General features: G+C 34.5%; 2 protein-coding genes across 3 annotated transcripts in view; one reads left to right on the top strand and one right to left on the bottom strand.

Moving 5' to 3' along the window:
* csmd3b (CUB and Sushi multiple domains 3b) overlaps nucleotides 1-19,155 on the bottom strand; it is a 1,051,207-nt gene that overhangs the window by 948,647 nt on the left and 83,405 nt on the right. The window lies entirely within an intron of this gene.
* Nucleotides 165-5,065, top strand: LOC130246493 (uncharacterized). 2 transcript variants are annotated; one of them, XM_056479474.1, is made up of 3 exons: nucleotides 165-1,116; nucleotides 1,219-1,309; nucleotides 4,494-5,065. In XM_056479474.1, the coding sequence occupies exons 1-2, from the start codon at nucleotides 410-412 to the stop codon at nucleotides 1,304-1,306; spliced, it is 795 nt and encodes a 264-aa protein (XP_056335449.1). In that variant the 5' UTR covers nucleotides 165-409; the 3' UTR covers nucleotides 1,307-1,309; nucleotides 4,494-5,065. The 2 variants fall into 2 exon arrangements, with proteins under 2 accessions (XP_056335449.1, XP_056335450.1); XM_056479475.1 differs by having other exon boundaries at nucleotides 4,502-5,065.

Raw genomic sequence — 19,155 nt, forward strand, 5'->3', positions numbered from 1 at the left:
ACAAAGCAAGTCTTTCATATAACATATCTGCTAAAAGACAGAAAATATTATTTTACAAACTGTATTGTAAATAAACCTATAATTTCATATTAGTCAATAATATCACTGAAATAAATAAAAAAACTGAATAAATATAAATTTACACACATTTACACAAGAGTTTAGATTCGCAATTTACATTTTTATCTTAAAATACTTCCTCATTCACTAAATATTTATCTCTCCTACTTGGGGTGAACAATCCCCTAACACACTCATACAAACAAATCTACTTTTAAACGTTCTGTTTCTCGAGCATCCGCTTGGTGTTTGTAGCTTTAGCCTGCTAGCACCGCTGGTCAGCTAAAGCTACCAACCCCTTTCACACATTTATTTTCTCACTTTCTGGCTTTGCTCTTCACCTTGTACAATGTCGCTTGCGTGTCTGTCCTTGAGTGCAGGAGAGGCATCGATGGAGGCGCTGGAGCTGGAGCTGGAAGCGGTGGAGTCCCAGATTCGCTCGCTGGAGACGAAGCGAGAGGGCATCAGGGCTCTGCTCTTAACCCGTACTCGCTCGTCTGAGGTAAGTGTCCGATACAACGACAATCTCCCAGTTTCTTCAACCCCGCGTGTTTCTCTGTCCAGGCCCAGCGCACCGAGGACGCGGTGCACCCAGGCGTCGTTCACGCCGACTCCCGGCTACCACGGCCCCTGGGTGCAACCGCGTAAGGTGCTTGCCAGGTCCCGGGGCAGAACGTCTCCTCCTCCGGTGTTCGAGATCCCCACGGAGAACCGCTTCGCCCCTCTCTGCGAGACGGGTCGCGATGTTGCCATCATTGGCGACTCAATCGTCCGCCACGTCCGCTCCACTTCCTCCAAAGGTAACAAAGTACGCACTTTCTGCTTCCCTGGTGCCCGAGTTAAGAATATTTCTGCACAGATACCTACTATCCTGAGCGCTGCCGAGAGCCTCGGTGCCGCCGTCCTCCACGTGGGGACGAACGACACCGGGCTCCGGCAGACGGAGATCCTGAAGAAGGACTTCAGGAGCCTGATCGAGACGGTTCGACGCACTTCGCCCGCCACGCAGATCATCGTTTCTGGACCGCTTCCTACCTACCGCCGAGGAAATGAAAGGTTCAGTAGACTTTTTGCTCTGAATGAATGGCTATTAACATGGTGTGAAGAACAGAAATTGCTCTTTGCCAATAACTGGAATCTTTTCTGGGAGCGTCCTAGGCTTTTCCGCGCTGACGGGCTGCACCCCAGTCGAGCTGGAGCTGAACTCCTGTCGGACAACATCACCAGAATACTTCGCTCTATCTGACTAGTAAGTAAAAATTCACAAAACTCACAAATTAGCCACACAGACTCCTATTCGTCCCACAAAAATAACAGTAATGCATACCTAACTAACCACATAGAGACTGTGTCTGTTCCTCGTATTATTAGATCAAGAAACAAACGTACTGTGTGCTCCAAAAATAATCTATTAAGAATTAAACCAGAAAAAACACGAAAAAGTGAAAATACAAATTTCATGAAGCTTGGTCTCCTAAACATCAGGTCACTAGCACCTAAAGCACTTATCATAAATGAAATAATAACAGATAACAATCTTAATGCACTCTGTCTCACTGAAACCTGGCTGAAACAAAATGACTATATTAGTTTAAATGAGGCAACTCCTCCAGGATTCTTATATAAACATGAGGCTCGTCAAACTGGTCGTGGTGGTGGAGTTGCGTCAATCTTTAGTGATATTCTTAATGTTAATCAGAGAAACGGACTTATGTTTAGCTCCTTTGAAGTACTAGCGCTTAATGTTGTCCTTCCAAACACTATGCAAAAACCTATGTTATCTCTCGCTCTAATCACCATATATAGACCTCCAGGACCCTATGTCAATTTTCTAAAAGAGTTTTCTGATTTTATCTCTGACTTACTAGTTAAAACTGATAAAATACTAATTGTAGGAGACTTTAACATCCACATAGATGACGCTAACGACACGTTAGGGCTCGCGTTTACGGACTTGCTGGTCTCACTAGGAATAAAGCAAAATGTTATTGGTCCAACTCATCGCCTAAAGCATACACTAGATCTAATTCTGTCTTATGGAATTGAGGTCACTGATGTAGACATTATACCACAAAGTGATGATATTACAGACCACTACCTCTTACTATATAAGCTGTGTTTACCTGAAATTAGCAGATCCGCTCCGATATATCGTCCTAGTAGAACTATTGTTCCATCCACTAAAGATGAATTTATAAATAACTTACCTGATCTTTCTCTACTTCGAAATGCACCCGCAAACGCAAATGACCTTGATGTAGTAACCAGCAGTATGGATGCCATCTTTACTAGCACTTTAAATACTGTGGCACCCATCAAACTAAAAAAGACTAGAGAGAATAAAACTACACCGTGGTATAATAGTCATACCCGCGCTCTCAAAACAGCAGCCCGTGCCCTGGAACGTAAATGGAAAAAAACTAATTTAGAAGTCTTTAGAATTGCATACAAAGACAGTATGTCCAGCTATAGGAGGGCTTTAAAATCTGCCAGGGCTGAGCACCTCCGCAAACTGATAGAAAATAATCAAAACAATCCTAGATTCTTATTTAACACCATCGCTAAATTAACAAATAATCGGTCATCTTTGGAACAAAACGTTCCACCGCAAATTAGTAGTGATGACTTCATGAATTTTTTCAGTGATAAAATAGAAGGCTTTAGACAGAAAATAGGAGATATTAAACTTTCTGCACCGCCTTATACTTCAGATCCAGTAAACACGCCTCTGAATCTAAATAACCTACAGTGCTTTAAAATCATACAACAGGAAGAGCTAGACAAAATTATAAATAGCTCTAAATCAGCTACGTGTATATTGGACCCAATTCCAACAAAGTTACTGAAAGAATTGCTACCTGTTATAGGAGAACCTCTTCTTAACATTATCAACTCTTCTTTATCTTTAGGCCATGTTCCAAATCCCTACAAGTTAGCTGTTATTAAACCTATTATTAAGAAACCACAACTGGAACCCAGCAACTTAGCTAATTATAGGCCTATTTCAAACCTTCCATTTATATCTAAAATACTAGAAAAAGTTGTTTCTGCTCAATTATGCTCCTTTCTGCAGACCAACAATGTTTTTGAAGTGTTTCAGTCAGGTTTCAGAGCTCATCACAGTACAGAAACTGCATTAGTGAAAATAACCAACGATTTACTCTTAGCTGCTGACCAAGGGTGCATCTCGCTATTAGTTCTACTCGATCTTAGTGCGGCATTTGACACCATTGACCATGGTATCCTTATTAATCGCTTAAAGTCTACAGGTGTCCAAGGACATGCCCTACAATGGTTTAAGTCATACTTATCTGACCGTTACCAGTTTGTAAATATAAATGGACAGCCTTCACAAATCAGCCCAGTAAAATACGGGGTGCCTCAAGGATCAGTTTTAGGCCCTTTACTGTTTACAATATACATGCTACCCCTGGGAGACATTATTAGAAGACATGGGATCAGCTTTCACTGCTATGCAGATGATACTCAATTATATATTTCAACTAAACCTGACGAGACGTCTAATCTGTCCAAGCTAACTGAGTGTATTAAAGATGTTAAAGACTGGATGACCAACAATTATCTTCTCTTAAACTCAGACAAAACAGAATTATTACTTATTGGGCCTAAATCCTGTACACAGCAGATCTCACAACTCGATCTACAATTAGAGGGATACAAAGTTAGCGTTAGTTCTACTATAAAAGATCTGGGTGTCATATTAGACAGCAATTTAACTTTTAAAAATCATATTTCCCATGTCACAAAAACTGCTTTCTTTCATCTGAGAAATATAGCTAAGTTACGAAGTATGCTATCCATCTCAGATGCAGAAAAGCTAGTCCATGCTTTTATGACTTCTAGGCTGGACTACTGTAATGCTCTGTTTGCTGGCTGCCCAGCATCCTCTATTAACAAACTTCAATTAGTACAAAATGCAGCTGCCAGAGTTCTAACCAGGTCTAGAAAATTTGATCACATCACCCCAATTTTATCCTCCTTACACTGGCTGCCTGTTAAGTTTCGTATTGAATTTAAAATATTGCTTCTTACATATAAAGCTCTAAATAATCTAGCTCCTGCTTATCTAACCAATCTTCTGTCTCGCTACAATCCAACTCGCTCTTTAAGATCTCAAAACTCAGGACTTCTGGTAGTACCTCGAATAGCAAAGTCGAGTAAAGGAGGTCGAGCCTTCTCATTTATAGCTCCTAAACTCTGGAATAGCCTTCCTGATAACGTCCGAGGCTCAGACACACTCTCCCAATTCAAAACTAGATTAAAGACCTATCTGTTCAGTAAAGCATACACTTAGTGCACCACTTAGGGGGCTTCCACACAGGTTATGCATCTTGCTGATATACACTGTGAACATCAGCTACGCTAATTATTTTCTTTATTCTCCATTTCCACCTGGGGATACTCTTCCCGAGGCCCTCAGACTATGCAGAGTCACTGATTCGATCCAAGACCAACGACGAGATGATCCCAAGGTTTCCATATCCTGGACCTGGCCGAATCCTGAACAACTACTGCGATGGTCATGGAAGAGTGGAGAACATGAGACTGTTTCCTATGACGCTCCAGAGACAGACGAGTCTTCGCTGAGGCCAGCTTCCAGCCTCCGCCACTGAGACTGCAGCTCTGCACAAGACGTTTGGCCAGCGGAGAAATTAAAATGGTCGTGCCCAACTGAGCCTGGTTTCTCTCAAGGTTTTTTTTTCTTCACTTCCGCCTTTAGTGAAGTTTTTTTTCCCTCTCCGCTGTCGCCACTGGCTTGCATGGTTCAGGATCTGTAGAGCCGCGCATCGTTGGATTTGCTCTTCAGTGTTTGGACTCTCAGTAGTGATTATTAAACCACACTGAACTGAGCTAAACTGAACTGAACTTAAACACTACAAACTGAACTACACTGTTCCTATTTACTGTGACCTTTTATGTGAAGCTGCTTTGACACAATCTACATTGTATAAGCGCTATACAAATAAAGGTGAATTGAATTGAATTGAATTAAATAAACAGAATCCACGATGGGCTAAAAATCTGCGGAATTTTGCACGCACTGATGCTGTGTGGGCCTAGTTTTAAGGTCTGGTTTTGTGGTGGCTGTACTTTAAATAAAATTATTATAATCTTAATTCAAGTGATGAAAGGTTTTGAAATTCTAGCAGTAAACAGAGCTACTGTAAGGTCCCGCCTGCTTGGTATAAATGCTTGAAAATTCTGAAAATATCCATTACAAATTGAAAAGTAATCAAATGTAATCAGTTACTTTACTTTTATAAAGTAATTGAAAAGGTACATTACATTTTAAATAAGGTAATTTGTAATCTGTAATCAATTACATTTGCAGAGTAACCTCCCCAACACTGGAAACACGCATACACACTCATTCACGCACACACACACACACGCACACGCACGCACGCACGCACGCACACACACACACACACACACTTATTCAATTCCCCTATAGCACGTGTTTGGACTGTGGTGGAAACTGGAGCACCCATAGGAAACCGACACCAACACAGGGAGAACATGCAAACGCCATACAGAAATGCCCAGCTGAGACTCGAACCAGCGACCTTCTTGCTGTGAGGCGACAGTGCTAACCACTGAGCCACCATGCCACCTTATGATGATGTTTATTTAGTAAAATAAATAAAAAATGTCATCAGTAGCTTTGTGGAATAAAAATAGATTTTACTCAAACACATAATTATAAAGTGTGCATACATGCTCATCTGGCATGTCAAACACTCATTTCAGGGGGGGAATTAAAAATACAGATTGGAAGCTGAGATCAATTAGACACGCATAGAGTTCTTCAAAGGACCTGCTTTATCTAACTTTATCATGTTCTCAGTCACAACTGAAACGTGTGGGTGTGTGTGTGGGTATGTGTGTTTGTATATGTGTGTGCATGTGTGTGTCATTTAGAGAGTCTCAGCAGTATCACTGGTATCTGATAGTTACTGTGGTCACCAGGCTGTGCCCATAGGCCTCCTTTACTGAAGAAAGAAGCATAAAAGGAGAGGAAGAAAGTAAGAGAGGAAAAAAAAATGATGTAAACACTTATAGAAATAAAGAAGGGCGGTAAAAAAAAAGCAAAAAATAAATAAAAATAGCCCAATTTCCTGCCATTTCAAGCAATTTGCCATGGAAAGCGAGGCCATTTTTTATTGGCTTTTGTAATGCTCATAGGTGTGCAGCAGGTTCAGCATGTCTTTTATCCTGCACAGTTGGGGGCTTCAAAATGTTGTAGCGATCATACGGTAACGCTTTTTTAAATTGCATTCATTATATGCAACAACTGTTCATAATTATGAAATATGCCTTTGCAGATGAATCTGACAAGTTGAGTTTGATCTCTACCGCAAAATATCCAGCTTCAGATGCCTTTTTCTTTAAGCAAACATGAGATGAGCCACAACAGACCATTAAACAAATGACAGTAAACTATCCATAATGCAATAACAATGGCAAACAAAAAACTAAAGACATAGCTGTATAAAAACAGAAACCAGAAAATATGAATCATAAACCTTCTGAACAGCCATACAACTTTCAAGTCAGCCGAATATCCCATTGAGCTTCAAAAGTACTGCACTTTAACACATTTTACCATATTTAAATCCACTCTAGTCTTATTTTCGCTATTAATTAAGACTATTTTGCTTACCCCATTGGCAGATTATTTAGCTTATTTTAAGTCAAAACTCACTTTATTTTGACTCATTATTTCTGAAAACAAAACAATATTTTTTTATTGACTATAAAATGCTTCTCAAATATGGAAAGCTGCTTTTCATTCAGTCAAAATCAGTCAAACATTTCTATGCATAGCAGAAAGTGTTTTTTCTTAATTAATTTGGTGAAATTCTGAGTAATTAAACAGTTTTTAGTTCACATCAGATTTTAATTGCATAGGGTTTGATATATGCAAGCAAAATATTATAAATTATTAATAATCCTGGGATGTTTTGGCACAAATAAGCAAAATGTGTTTAACTATTAATAATTATAATTTAAGGAATTTGCATATTATATATATATATATATATATATATATATATATATATATATATATGTGTGTGTGTGTGTGTGTGTGTATATTAAACAATGATACTTGTGTGCTGGTCATGGTGTGGTTTAAACAATTAATAAATATTGTGTATTTGAAAATGCAATGTGCACCACTCATCTTCTCAAATATGGAAAGCTGCTTTTCATTCAGTCAAAATCAGTCAAACATTTCTATGCATAGCAGAAAGTGTTTTTTCTTAATTAATTTGGCGAAATTCAGAGTAATTAAACAGTTTTTAGTTCACATCAGATTTTAATTGCATAGGGTTTGATATATGCAAGCAAAATATTATAAATTATTAATAATCCTGGGATGTTTTGGCACATGTAAGCAAAATGTGTTTAACTATTATTAATAATAATTTAAGGAATTTGCATATTACATGTACACGTCTTTTAATTTCTTCTTAATTTAAGTTAATTGCATGTTTTGTCACATGTAAAAAACGATTTGAAATATATATATATATATATATATATATATATATATATATATATATATATATATATATATATATATATATATATATATATATATATGTGTGTGTGTGTATGTGTGTATATATATATATATATATATATATATATATATATATATATATATATATATATATATATATATATATATGTGTGTGTGTGTGTATGTGTGTGTGTATATATATATATATATATATATATATATATATATATATATATATATATATATATATATATATATATATATATATATATATATATATATATATATATATATATATATATATATATATATATATATATATATATATCAAGTTATTTACTTTACTAACTTTGCATTTTACTATGCCTCTTGTGTACTTTCTCTGGTGGTGAGATTAAATAAAACAAATAAAATGTGAATATTTAAAGGGGACCTATTATGCAAAAATCTATATTATAAGAGGTTTAAACACAGTCAGTGGCAACAGTCTGTGAAAATAGCCAGCTATTTATCTAATGGTAAAAATGTATTACTTTTATTTTTTTATAATCACACTTGATCAAAATAGTGTGCAGAAACACTTGATTGACATTCTCCCTTTGTATGTGTCAACAAAGGAGGAAAGCCCCACCCATTAGTGACCATCTCTCCCTCATTAGCATAAACAGCTCTGAGTAAAAAGCAGCCGTCCGAGTTTGGAATCTGCCACCATGATAACACACAGGCATTTGTAGCTCCGCCCTCTTCTGAAAAAGAGTACAATCTCATTTGAATTTAAAGCTACAGTCACTAAAACAGCACAAATATGATCAAAACCTAAAAGGGTCAGCTTCAAAGAGATATAAAACGTCATCTGTGTGGTATTTTAACCTTAAACTAAACATACACACTCTATGGACATCAGAGACTTATTTTACATGGGATATAATAGCTCCCCTTTAATTCGCATCATAAATAAATATATTTTCTTTGATTTACTACAATTATTTGACAACCCCAGTATATTCTGAGGAGTCCTTTTGGAGCAGAACAGCATGATTTGTTTTCAACACAATCACTCTAAATGCTAACTCAAGCACTAGCGTAGCACATTTATAGTCAAACGTCTTGATTCCTCATGCTCTTCATGATAGACTAGATTTAGAGGCAAGCCTTTTATTTATTTATTTGGTTTCGTTAAGCTTTTCCTGGCTAATTCCATGCATATATTAACAGGAAAAAAGATCCTCTGCCTCATTATCAGGCCGTCATCTCACAGAAAAACAAACAGGATTGCTGTTTTATTCTGATTCTCTTCCTTTGTTGCTACATTTCTCTTTAATCAGAAGATTACAGAAAGGCCACACATCAATGATTAATGTCTCTCGTTATAATTTTTATAACAGCTAACGGTTGTGTTGATGCTACTTAGCATGTTGTCTTAAAGAGAGCATGTTTTGTTGCGTTCTCCTACAATTAGCCTATTGTGTAACGGCAGACTTAAGCCTCACATAATGAATACTGTTATAAACACTTGAATGATTAAATTGAGTCTTTTGGTTGAAGGAAATTAAAGGCAAGAGATAGTGGTTGATTTGATGACATGTTTGAGTTAGAGATAGGTTAAATAGATTAATTTATTTTTGCATGTGGCAGACATGTTTTCAAAGTTGATTTTAAAACTGTTGTGTTTCAAAAAGGGAATATGTGGGAATTTTTGGGATTATAGATTATGAGAGTTCAATAATATTATAGTGATTTTTCTTCATAGATTAGGTTACATTAAAATAACAACAACAACAACAACAACAACAACAACAACAACAAAAATATCATTATTTATTTATTTATTTATTTATTTATTTTAGGAGTTCTATATGATTGTGATATGATTAAATAATAAATACATGTCTGATTAAAAACAATTTGTAGCCACAAAAAATACCAGCCACAAATATATAAAGCTAAACTAATAACTTTGCATAGAATAAAACAAAACGTACAATTATGCGCAGCTACTGAAGATAACAGCTAATTTGCATTTGTTTAATTATATTTTATTTATTCGTATTTAATAATTTAATTTTTATTTATTTTTAAAACATTTTTATTTCATTAAATTTAATTAAATCATTATTTATGTTTATATTTTATTTTATATTTCATTTTAATTTATCTTATTTTGTATTTTATTTTATTTGATCTTTTATTTTATTTGATCTTTTATTTTATTTTGTTTTGTTTAATTAATTAAATTAAATTAAATTTAATTTATTATTTTATTTTGTTTTTATTATTATTATTATTAATAATAATAATAATAATAATAATAATAGTAATAATAATAATCATCATAATAATAATAATCATAATAATAATCATAATAATAATTATGGGGGGTTCATCATCTGATCATATGACAACAAGCCAACTTATGCAATGCTGCCTATATACTGCAGACACAGCCTGAGCCCAGTGAATAAGCAGTGCATACGAGCAGGCATTATTTAGCATGAAATGAAGCCTAAACTGCTTTCATTACACTGAGCCAATGCCTTCACAGTCAACAGCCAAAGAAAAAGGCTTAGTTAAATTGAGTGGATGTGAAGTATTGTTTGTGACAGGCATCTGTGTGTTTAGAGCACTTCTAGTTAAAAACAGATGGAAATGACAAGAGTTTGTTGATGGGATATTCCAGGTGCTATAGAAGTTGAGTTTATTTGTTTACTTGACTGCATGTTGATTATTTAAAATACATAAATAAACTAAAAAAAATTAAATAAACAAATATATAAATGAAGGAATGAATGAATGCACAAACAAACAAATAAATAAATAAATATTGTGGTTTGTATATTTAAATGTAAAAATAAATAAATAAATAAATAAATAAATATATGGTTGTATTTTTTATGAGTGAATATATAAATAAATAAATAAATTTTGTATAGTTGTATAAATAAATAAATAAATAAATAAATGTTGCTTGGTTGTATTTTTAAATGTATAAATAATTAAATAATTAAATAAATAAATAAATAAATGTGTATAATTGTATTTTAAATATAAACAAATAAATAAATATCATATAGTTTTAAATGAATAAATGAGTATTTTTTTCTATTATTTTTTGTAAACAAATTATCTTCAAAAATCCCATGAATTACTTTGATCTTAAACCAATGAGCCTCTCCTAAATTAACCTTTTTTTATCCATTATTTAAATGAGCATTATTTTTTGTAACAAACAATAAATATAAAATAAAATACATAAAAAATACACAAATGAATAAATATATGTATTATTATTATTATTATTATTATTATCATTATTATTATTATTATTATTATTATTATTCATTCATTCATTCATTCATTCATTCATTCATTCATTCATTCATTCATTTTCTTTTCAGCTTAGTCCCTTCATTAATATGGGGTCACCACAGCAGAATGAACCGCCAACTTATCCAGCATATGTTTTATGCAGTGGATGCCCTTCCAGCTGCATTCCATCTCTGGGAAACATCCATACACACTCATTCATACTCATACACTACGGACAATTTAACCTAACCAATTTACCTGTACATGTCTTTGGATTGTGGGGGAAACCGGAGCACCCAGTGGAACCCCACGCAAACGCAGGGAGGTCATACAAACTCCACACAAAAATGCCAACTGATCCAGCCGAGGCTCGAACCAGCGACCTTCTTGCTCTGAGGTGACAGCACTACCTACTGCGCCACCGCGTCACTATTATCATTATTAATTAATTACATTTTATTTTATTTTGGCTTAGTCCCTTTATTTCTCAGGGGTTGCCACAGCGGAATGAACCACCAACTTATCCAGCATATGTTTTATGCAGTGGATGCCCTTGCAGCCGCAACCCAGTACTGGGAAACACACTCATACAGTTTTGCATCCAGACAAATACAATACGGCCAATTTAGCTCACCCAATTCCCCTATAGCGCATGTGTTTGGACTGTGGGCGAAAAACCCACACCAACACGGAGGGAACATGCAAACTCTACACAGAAACGCCAACTGACCCAGCTGGGCCTCAAACCAGTAACTTTCTTTCTGTGAGGTGATCGTGCTACCCTCTATGCCACCATGACGCCCCTATTATTATTAATATTATTATTATTAATATTATTATTATTATTATCATTATTGTTATTGTTGTTATTATTATTATTATTATTATTATTATTATTATTATTATCATTATTATTATTATTATTGTTGTTGTTGTTATTATTATTATTATCATTATTATGATTATTATTATTGTTATTATTATTATTATCGTTATTATTATAATAATAATAATTATTATTATCATTATTGTTATTATTATTGTTATTTTTATTATCATTATTATTATCATTATTATTATTATTATCATCATTGTTATTTTTATTATCATTATTATTATTATTATTATTATTATAATTGTTATTATTATTTAATTAATATTAAATCAAACCTGACAGTTCTTAAAATAAATTATCACAGCAGGCTTAATTTAGAAACAAAACCTAATAATAAAAAAACTTAACATTGTCATGTAATCACAGCCTCCTTACAAACGTGAACAGCCTGTAAGGTCTGTAAACTAAGCATGTGTGGCATAAAAACCAACAGTAATACCAGGAACTTTCACTCACATTGACTTGGCTTTGAATAGATTATCAAAATCGACAAGGCGGCAAATGAAACTACTTTACTTCCAAATGCTTCCCTTGTTCTGGTTCCAGTAATGATTCTCCAACATGCTACATATATTGTTACAGACGTCCTGTTCACATCTAACCAGCATCAGATGAAGACGATAAGCTAACAGAGATGCTATCTGAGAGACTGCTGGAGTTTCTGATTTTCGTGTTGGTGCAGAAATAAAAATGTATGAGCTTAGATTGTGCCGGAAGCTTCATTTATGTGTGTCATCTGTGGGAGGAGAAGCTCGGATAGCATCTCTGTCCCTGCTGTCGTGGTCCGGGATTTGCTCTCTTCCCTCATTTCTCCTTTGTTTTGGTTTTTTATGGTTTGTTTGGCTGATTGTTGTCTTGTCTGCTGTATTGTTGTTGTTTTTATATTTTGTAAAGTATGCAGGTTTTGTTTTTTCATCCACAAACTGTTTGCAACAAGGATTTAAGGCTGTTTGTGCAATGCTTGCTGCTTTTTGTCTTGTTTAGAAACAGTTGCAATCTGTGGAACGGACTGAGGAGACTGTGCTTTATATACTGTTTTTACAGTGCTCAGCATATATAAACACCCCACACAAATCTCTCTTTTAAATTAATATTTTTAATAGGAAGATACAAAATATTATATTTGTGCATACAGTTGAAGTCAGAATTATTAGCCCCTATTGAATTTTTTTTCTTTTTTAAATATTACCCAAATGACGTTTAACAGAGCAAGGAAATTTTCATAGTATCTCTGATAATATTTTTTCTTCTGGAGAAAGTCTTGTTTGTTTTATTTCGGCTAGAATAAAAGGAGTTTTCAATTTTTTATGAACCCTTTTAAGGTAAGATTTATAAGCCCCCTTAGGCTATATATTTTTCAATAGTCTACAGAACAAACCATCGTTAAACAATAACTTGCCTAATAACCCTAACCTGGCTAGTTAACCTAATTAACCTAGTTAAGCCTTTAAATGTCACTTTGAGCTGTATAGAAGTGTCTTGAAACATATCTAGTCAATTATTATTTACTGTCATCATGGCAAAGATAAAATAAATCAGTTATTAGAAATGAGTTATTAAAACTATCATGTTTACAAATGTGTTGAGCAAGTCTTTCTCCTGTTAAACAGAAATTGGGGGAAAAAATAAACAGGGCTAATAATTCAGTTGGGCTAATAATTCTGACAAAAATAACTTAAGATGACGGTCCAAAAACTAGGTCACCCAAATTTATATGTTATAAAAAAAGATCAAATACAAATTTTAAGAGACAAAAAATCAAGAGAATTTTGTTGGAATTTTGTAGGTTGTAATTTTTTTTTCAATATTTTGCATAAATTTAATTGGATTATCTTTCAATTTCTAAATATGTTTGGGGACTTTTATATATACTTTTATAAGTCACCAAACATATTTTCCTATGCTACCAATAGAATAGAAATGCAAATAAATCAAAAGTAGCATTAATGATATTGATAATGTTATAAAAGATTTGACTTTTAAACAAATTATGTAATTTTTAACTATAATAATATAATAAATCACCATTTAAACCATGATGATTTCTATTTATAAAAAACAAAAATAACAGTTAAAATAAAACATTATTTAAACATAATAATAATATATATATAATATATATATATATATATATATATATATATATATATATATATATATATATATATATATATATATATATATATATATATATATATATATATATATATATATATATATATATTTATACAACAGTTGTCTCATTGTCTAATCTGAATGGCTAATAGCCGAACCCTTGTGTATTACTCTGTCCACGTAACAAGCAGAGGAATAAGCTACACTAAACTTCGACAAATACTGCAGCTGTTGGACAACATAATGTACTTTTGAAGCTTTTATAGGAGAGAATGTAGTTGCAACCATGCAGTTTATTTATAAGGATAGTGTCTATTTTAAATATTTAACAATGCAGATTGGCAGCCATCAGCAGATCAAATAAATTTACGGTTAATGTTTTGCTACAAGATGGCAACAGAGATCACATAATAAGTCCTTAGAGAGAAACACTCAAACTACAGCTGATCAAATCATTATAAAACTGGTAAGTGATATTCTAAGTCGATCTCTCTCTTTTGTATGTTGTAGTGCTGTATTTATACCATAGTAATCTGGTAGTGTTTGCTTTGCTTTGGCTTTTTTCTGGGTTAATTATTGTGATCTCCCAAATGCAACAGAGAAATACTGGGAAATCTTTGTAGACTGATGGCGTTTCATGCCGTTCAGCCTCATAATCTTAAAATGTCAGCAAAATCACCTGTTTTGTCATCACTTTAGACATTACACTAGAGAATCATTCAAATACTAGCTCTAAAGTGATGTTGGTGAATGAGCAACAGCTTCTGCTGTTCTGACGTCAGCTGCAGATGTGAATGAATGGTGGAGGAAAGTAGTTCCTAATACAAAAGGGTTTTTGGGACTCTCCGGGTTTGATTTACTTTATTCAATACACATGATTATGCCAAACTGTTGTATAAACACAATATTACACTTATAGTAATGCGATATGGCTGTATATCATCACTGGTGGGAAACTAAGGCACTCAGCCTGCGGCCTCGAGCCAATGCACTTCTTATTATTATTATATAATTATATATTATTATTATTATTATTATTATTATTATTATTATTATTATTATTATTATTATTATTATTATTATTAGTAGTAGTAGTAGTATCTTGGACTAATAAGTGTCAACTAAATATGTTCTATTTATAAAATAAAATGATTTTAAAAAGCATTTTTTGTAATCAAATACAATTAAAATACGCATTCAAAAATCAGGTGTTCACAGGCTGTTTAGACACATCCCAAAATGTCGGCAGATTTGCAAAAAAATACCAAACCTCAAGGAAAATAAACAGAAAAGCAAACAGCTCATTTAATATTTACTTTGACCTCCCGCATTTGACAGCTCACTTTGCATTGTGAAGCAGCCTAAGAGTCATTTGTCTGCAAAATGTACAATAAAATTTACATTCAACATTAACATGAAATATAAAGTTACACATGCAGGAAAACTTCGCAAAGCAACACAGTGTACCATGAGACTTAAGTGCTCTGTTCTCTCACGAGGCTGTGCATATTAAACACAGACACGCTTTTCTCCGTCTCTTTCTCAACGCTGCTGATCAAAGACTGGAGGTGTTTAGTGGAGCCTGTTCTCCTTTCTTTTCAGCTGTTTAGTATTGCGCTGAAGTCACGATGCCAATTAAAGATGCATCAAAGCCTCTCCTTAAAGCAGACTCTTCTAGCCAAACACAAAACTTCAGCTGGACGTAAAAATTGCAGATTGAGGACAGACGGGAGAGGAAAAATGGGAAAGCATTGGGAGAGGTTTTAGTCCAAATGTCAATATAAAGAGACATTTTCTAGACAAGCAAAATAATACGTTTTCAGAAATAATAAGCCAAAATGAAGTGAGATTTCCTGAAAACAAGCAAAATAATGTACGATGATTAAACGATTAGGTAACACTTTACTTAATAATAATAATTCCTTACATTTATATAGCACTATCTGGACACTCAAAGCACTTCATACATTTTTGGGGGGAAATCTCCTCATCCACCATCAGTATGCAACATCCACCTGGATGATGCGATGGCAGCCATATTGTGCCAGACCAAACACCAACTGATTGGTGTAGAGGAGACAGAGTGATGAAGCCAATTATGATATAGGGGTTGTTAGGCCATGATGGATGGAGGCCAGTGGGTAAATTTGGCCTGGATGCTGGGGTTAAACCCCTACTCTTTCCAAAGGACATGGGATTTTTAACGACCACAGAGAGTCAGGACCTTGATTTAACACACTCAGCAGTATAGAGTCCCTTTTACTTTACTGGGGCATTAGGATTCACACAGACAGCAGGTTGAGCGCCCACTGCTGGTCTCACTAACACCACTTCTGGCAGCAACCTAGCTTTCCCATGTGGTCTCCCATCCAGGTATTGACCAGGCGCAGCCCTGCTTAGCTTCAGTGGGTGACCGTGTGAGAGTTGCAGAGAGCTAGCTGCCGGTTAAATGGGTGTAAATCTTTATAATCATGTCATGGCAAATGTCATGAATGTGAACAACATTTTATGCCCGCTTAACAACAGTTATTAAGTGTCATTTGCTCAGTTTTGTCATTTTCAATGCAAAGATGACATTGTTATGACAACTTTACATAAACAAATACATCACAACCTGTTTTTGTCTTTGTCATGACAACTTTATATTACTGAGACACCAAAACTTGTCATAAATCTGTCATAAACATTACAGTTGTAATTATTAAACAATTATAATTGTGTGTAAAATGAACACACTAGAAAAGTTCAAATATGTTTGATCAGAGGCGCCATTAAGGGGGGAAAGTTAGGAAAGTTAGGAAAAGTAAGGGCCCACGACATTTTGGGGCCCCCAGAGATACTATTAAGGGCCCATCAGAACCCCACCACCACCCGTTTTTCACTTTTGTCCCCGACACCCCTATTCCCCTCATTATTCACTTTTGTCCGCAACACCACAACCCCTACCCACCCCCCCCCCCCAACTTCACTTTCTACTGGGACACCACCACCCTCTCTTCACTGTTGTCCGTGATCCCCCCTGCCCCAGTGTTCATTTTAGTCCTATGCAAATGCTTTTATAGAGCCCGTACCAGCCAGCGGCGCCCCTGTGTTTGATTACAAATCATAGACAGTGTACGATATATTTGGCATTGTGTAAAGAACTGCATGAAAATAATTATTTATGCTTATAGAAAATGACCCGAAAATATCATTAGTGTGAAAAGGAACAAAAGTTGTTAACTTTATACTGCCCTCTAGTGTTCATTTTACCTAGAAACAGCAATTACATGTATACATGTTTAACAAAAAGATTGTTTTCAACACATTTCTAAACATAATAGTTTTAATAACTCATTTCTTAAAAATAAATAAATAAATAAATAAACTGCTTTCATTCTAGCCGAAATAAAACAAATAAGGATATAGGATATACTGTGACAATTTCATTCCTCCGTTAAATATAATTTGGGAAATATTTGAACAAGAAACAAAAAATAAATCACAGTATAAATTTGACTTTAATATGTTTAATTATGTTTTTGGGGTTTCACAAGGCTGTAGCACATGTTTCGTTTACTTTATTGTCTCCTAAGGAGGAATTTTTTGTGAACTCATGAGTATTTTGTCATAGCCGGATACAGTAAAGAATTAAAAACAAGCACATAAAACACATACATAGACATATGCATTACTGATTAGAGATCAACAGTCTGATTGACACTGGAATGAAAGAGGATTTGAGCCTATTCCACTTCGAGAGATTCTGTATCTTCTACTGGAGGGTAAGAGATCATAACATGGGAAGAGTCCATGGGATGGATTGCTCAGAATTATTTTCACTTCATTCAAAGTGCATTGCTCGTGTTGAGTCTGAGTGCTGGTAAAAGTTTTTAGTCCTATAAGTTTCATAGCAATTCTGACAATATTAAAAAGTTTTGATTTCAAATTCACAGAATGATTGTCAGACCATGTGGAAGCATTTCTGATGACACTCTCAAATACGGACTGACAGAAAAGATGCTAAATTGTCTTATCGACACCATAAAACCATTCTATCCATTGAGCCTGTGTTGGAAAAATATATATTACAAAAAATATATGTATATATTATGTTATAATATATTATAATATATATAAAAAATATATTACAAACACCTCCATAGTGTCTCCATAGATTCCTGACCTGTGTGGTTGAATCTATTGTCATTTCTGAAGGAAAAGTGCCAAAGAATGTGGGCAATTTTGTTACTTTTTTGGCCAAAATTTATTTCATGTCGGACTGCTTCGCCAACGAGTGTCAGTTTCAATGCTGTTTCAGAAGAATGGATCAATACCAGCGCTTCGAGCTTTAACTTCATATCCAGACCGAGTATTTCACTGAGAATCTTTCCAAGTGCTTGTTAACATGCCGTAGGGCTGATGTGGAGCTATCATTGTCTCTGAGTGCATTCAGAGACCAAAATGATGTTTTTCTGTGAATGTAAAGGAATTGTACTACTCGTGTAATGCATCAGAACAAAGCAGTATCCTATGCTAGTCACTTTACTCCACAACAACTACATAAATGCATCCACTGACCATTCAGGATCGTCCTGGTTCAGTCTAGAAGTTCTAACAGCTTTTTCTCCATCATTGTCTGACTACAGTTTAAACATGTATGACTTTTTGCTGATTATTTCCGACATTTTGGCAGTGTGGCATTTGTTTATTTGTTTCTGCAATGTCAGAATGGCATGTAAAGGCTCCGCCCTCTTCTGGAAAGCAGCAGCTCATTTGCATTTAAAAGGACGCACACAAAACAGCAATGTGTTGCTCACACCCAGTGGTGGAAACAGTACTGAAAAATCATAGTCAAATCTGATCTTTAATTTGTATTTTCTATTGGATTCAAGTCAGGTGATTGGCTGGGCCATTCTACAGCTTGCTTTTCTTTCTCTGAAAGCATTTGAGAGTTTCCTTGGCTGTGTTTTGGATCATTGTCTTGCTGAAATGGTTCAATCCAGCCTGATCTCACGAGAAAACGTAAGTATTTTTCGTTTTCGTCAGTTTAGTGGCTAATTCGTACGAATTCGTACGAGTTCAGTCGTACGAAATTGTATGATTTTTAAAAGGAGGCGTGTCACCTAACCCCACCCCTAAACCCAACCGTCATTGGGGGATGAGCAAGTCGTACTAAATTGTACGAATTAGATCGTACGAATTCGTACGAATTAGCCACGAAATCAAAAAGTTACGAATTGTCGTGAGA

Source organism: Danio aesculapii, chromosome 19, assembly GCF_903798145.1.
Source record: "Danio aesculapii chromosome 19, fDanAes4.1, whole genome shotgun sequence".
In the NCBI taxonomy this organism is placed as follows: domain Eukaryota; kingdom Metazoa; phylum Chordata; class Actinopteri; order Cypriniformes; family Danionidae; genus Danio; species Danio aesculapii.

Excerpts from the sequence above, each read along its gene's own strand:
- LOC130246493 (XM_056479474.1), top strand. The coding sequence starts at position 410 with ATGTCGCTTGCGTGTCTGTCCTTGAGTGCAGGAGAGGCATCGATGGAG. Across the intron at positions 1,117-1,218 it reads TACCGCCGAGGAAATGAAAG|GCTTTTCCGCGCTGACGGGC; the intron begins GTTCAGTAGACT and ends GGAGCGTCCTAG.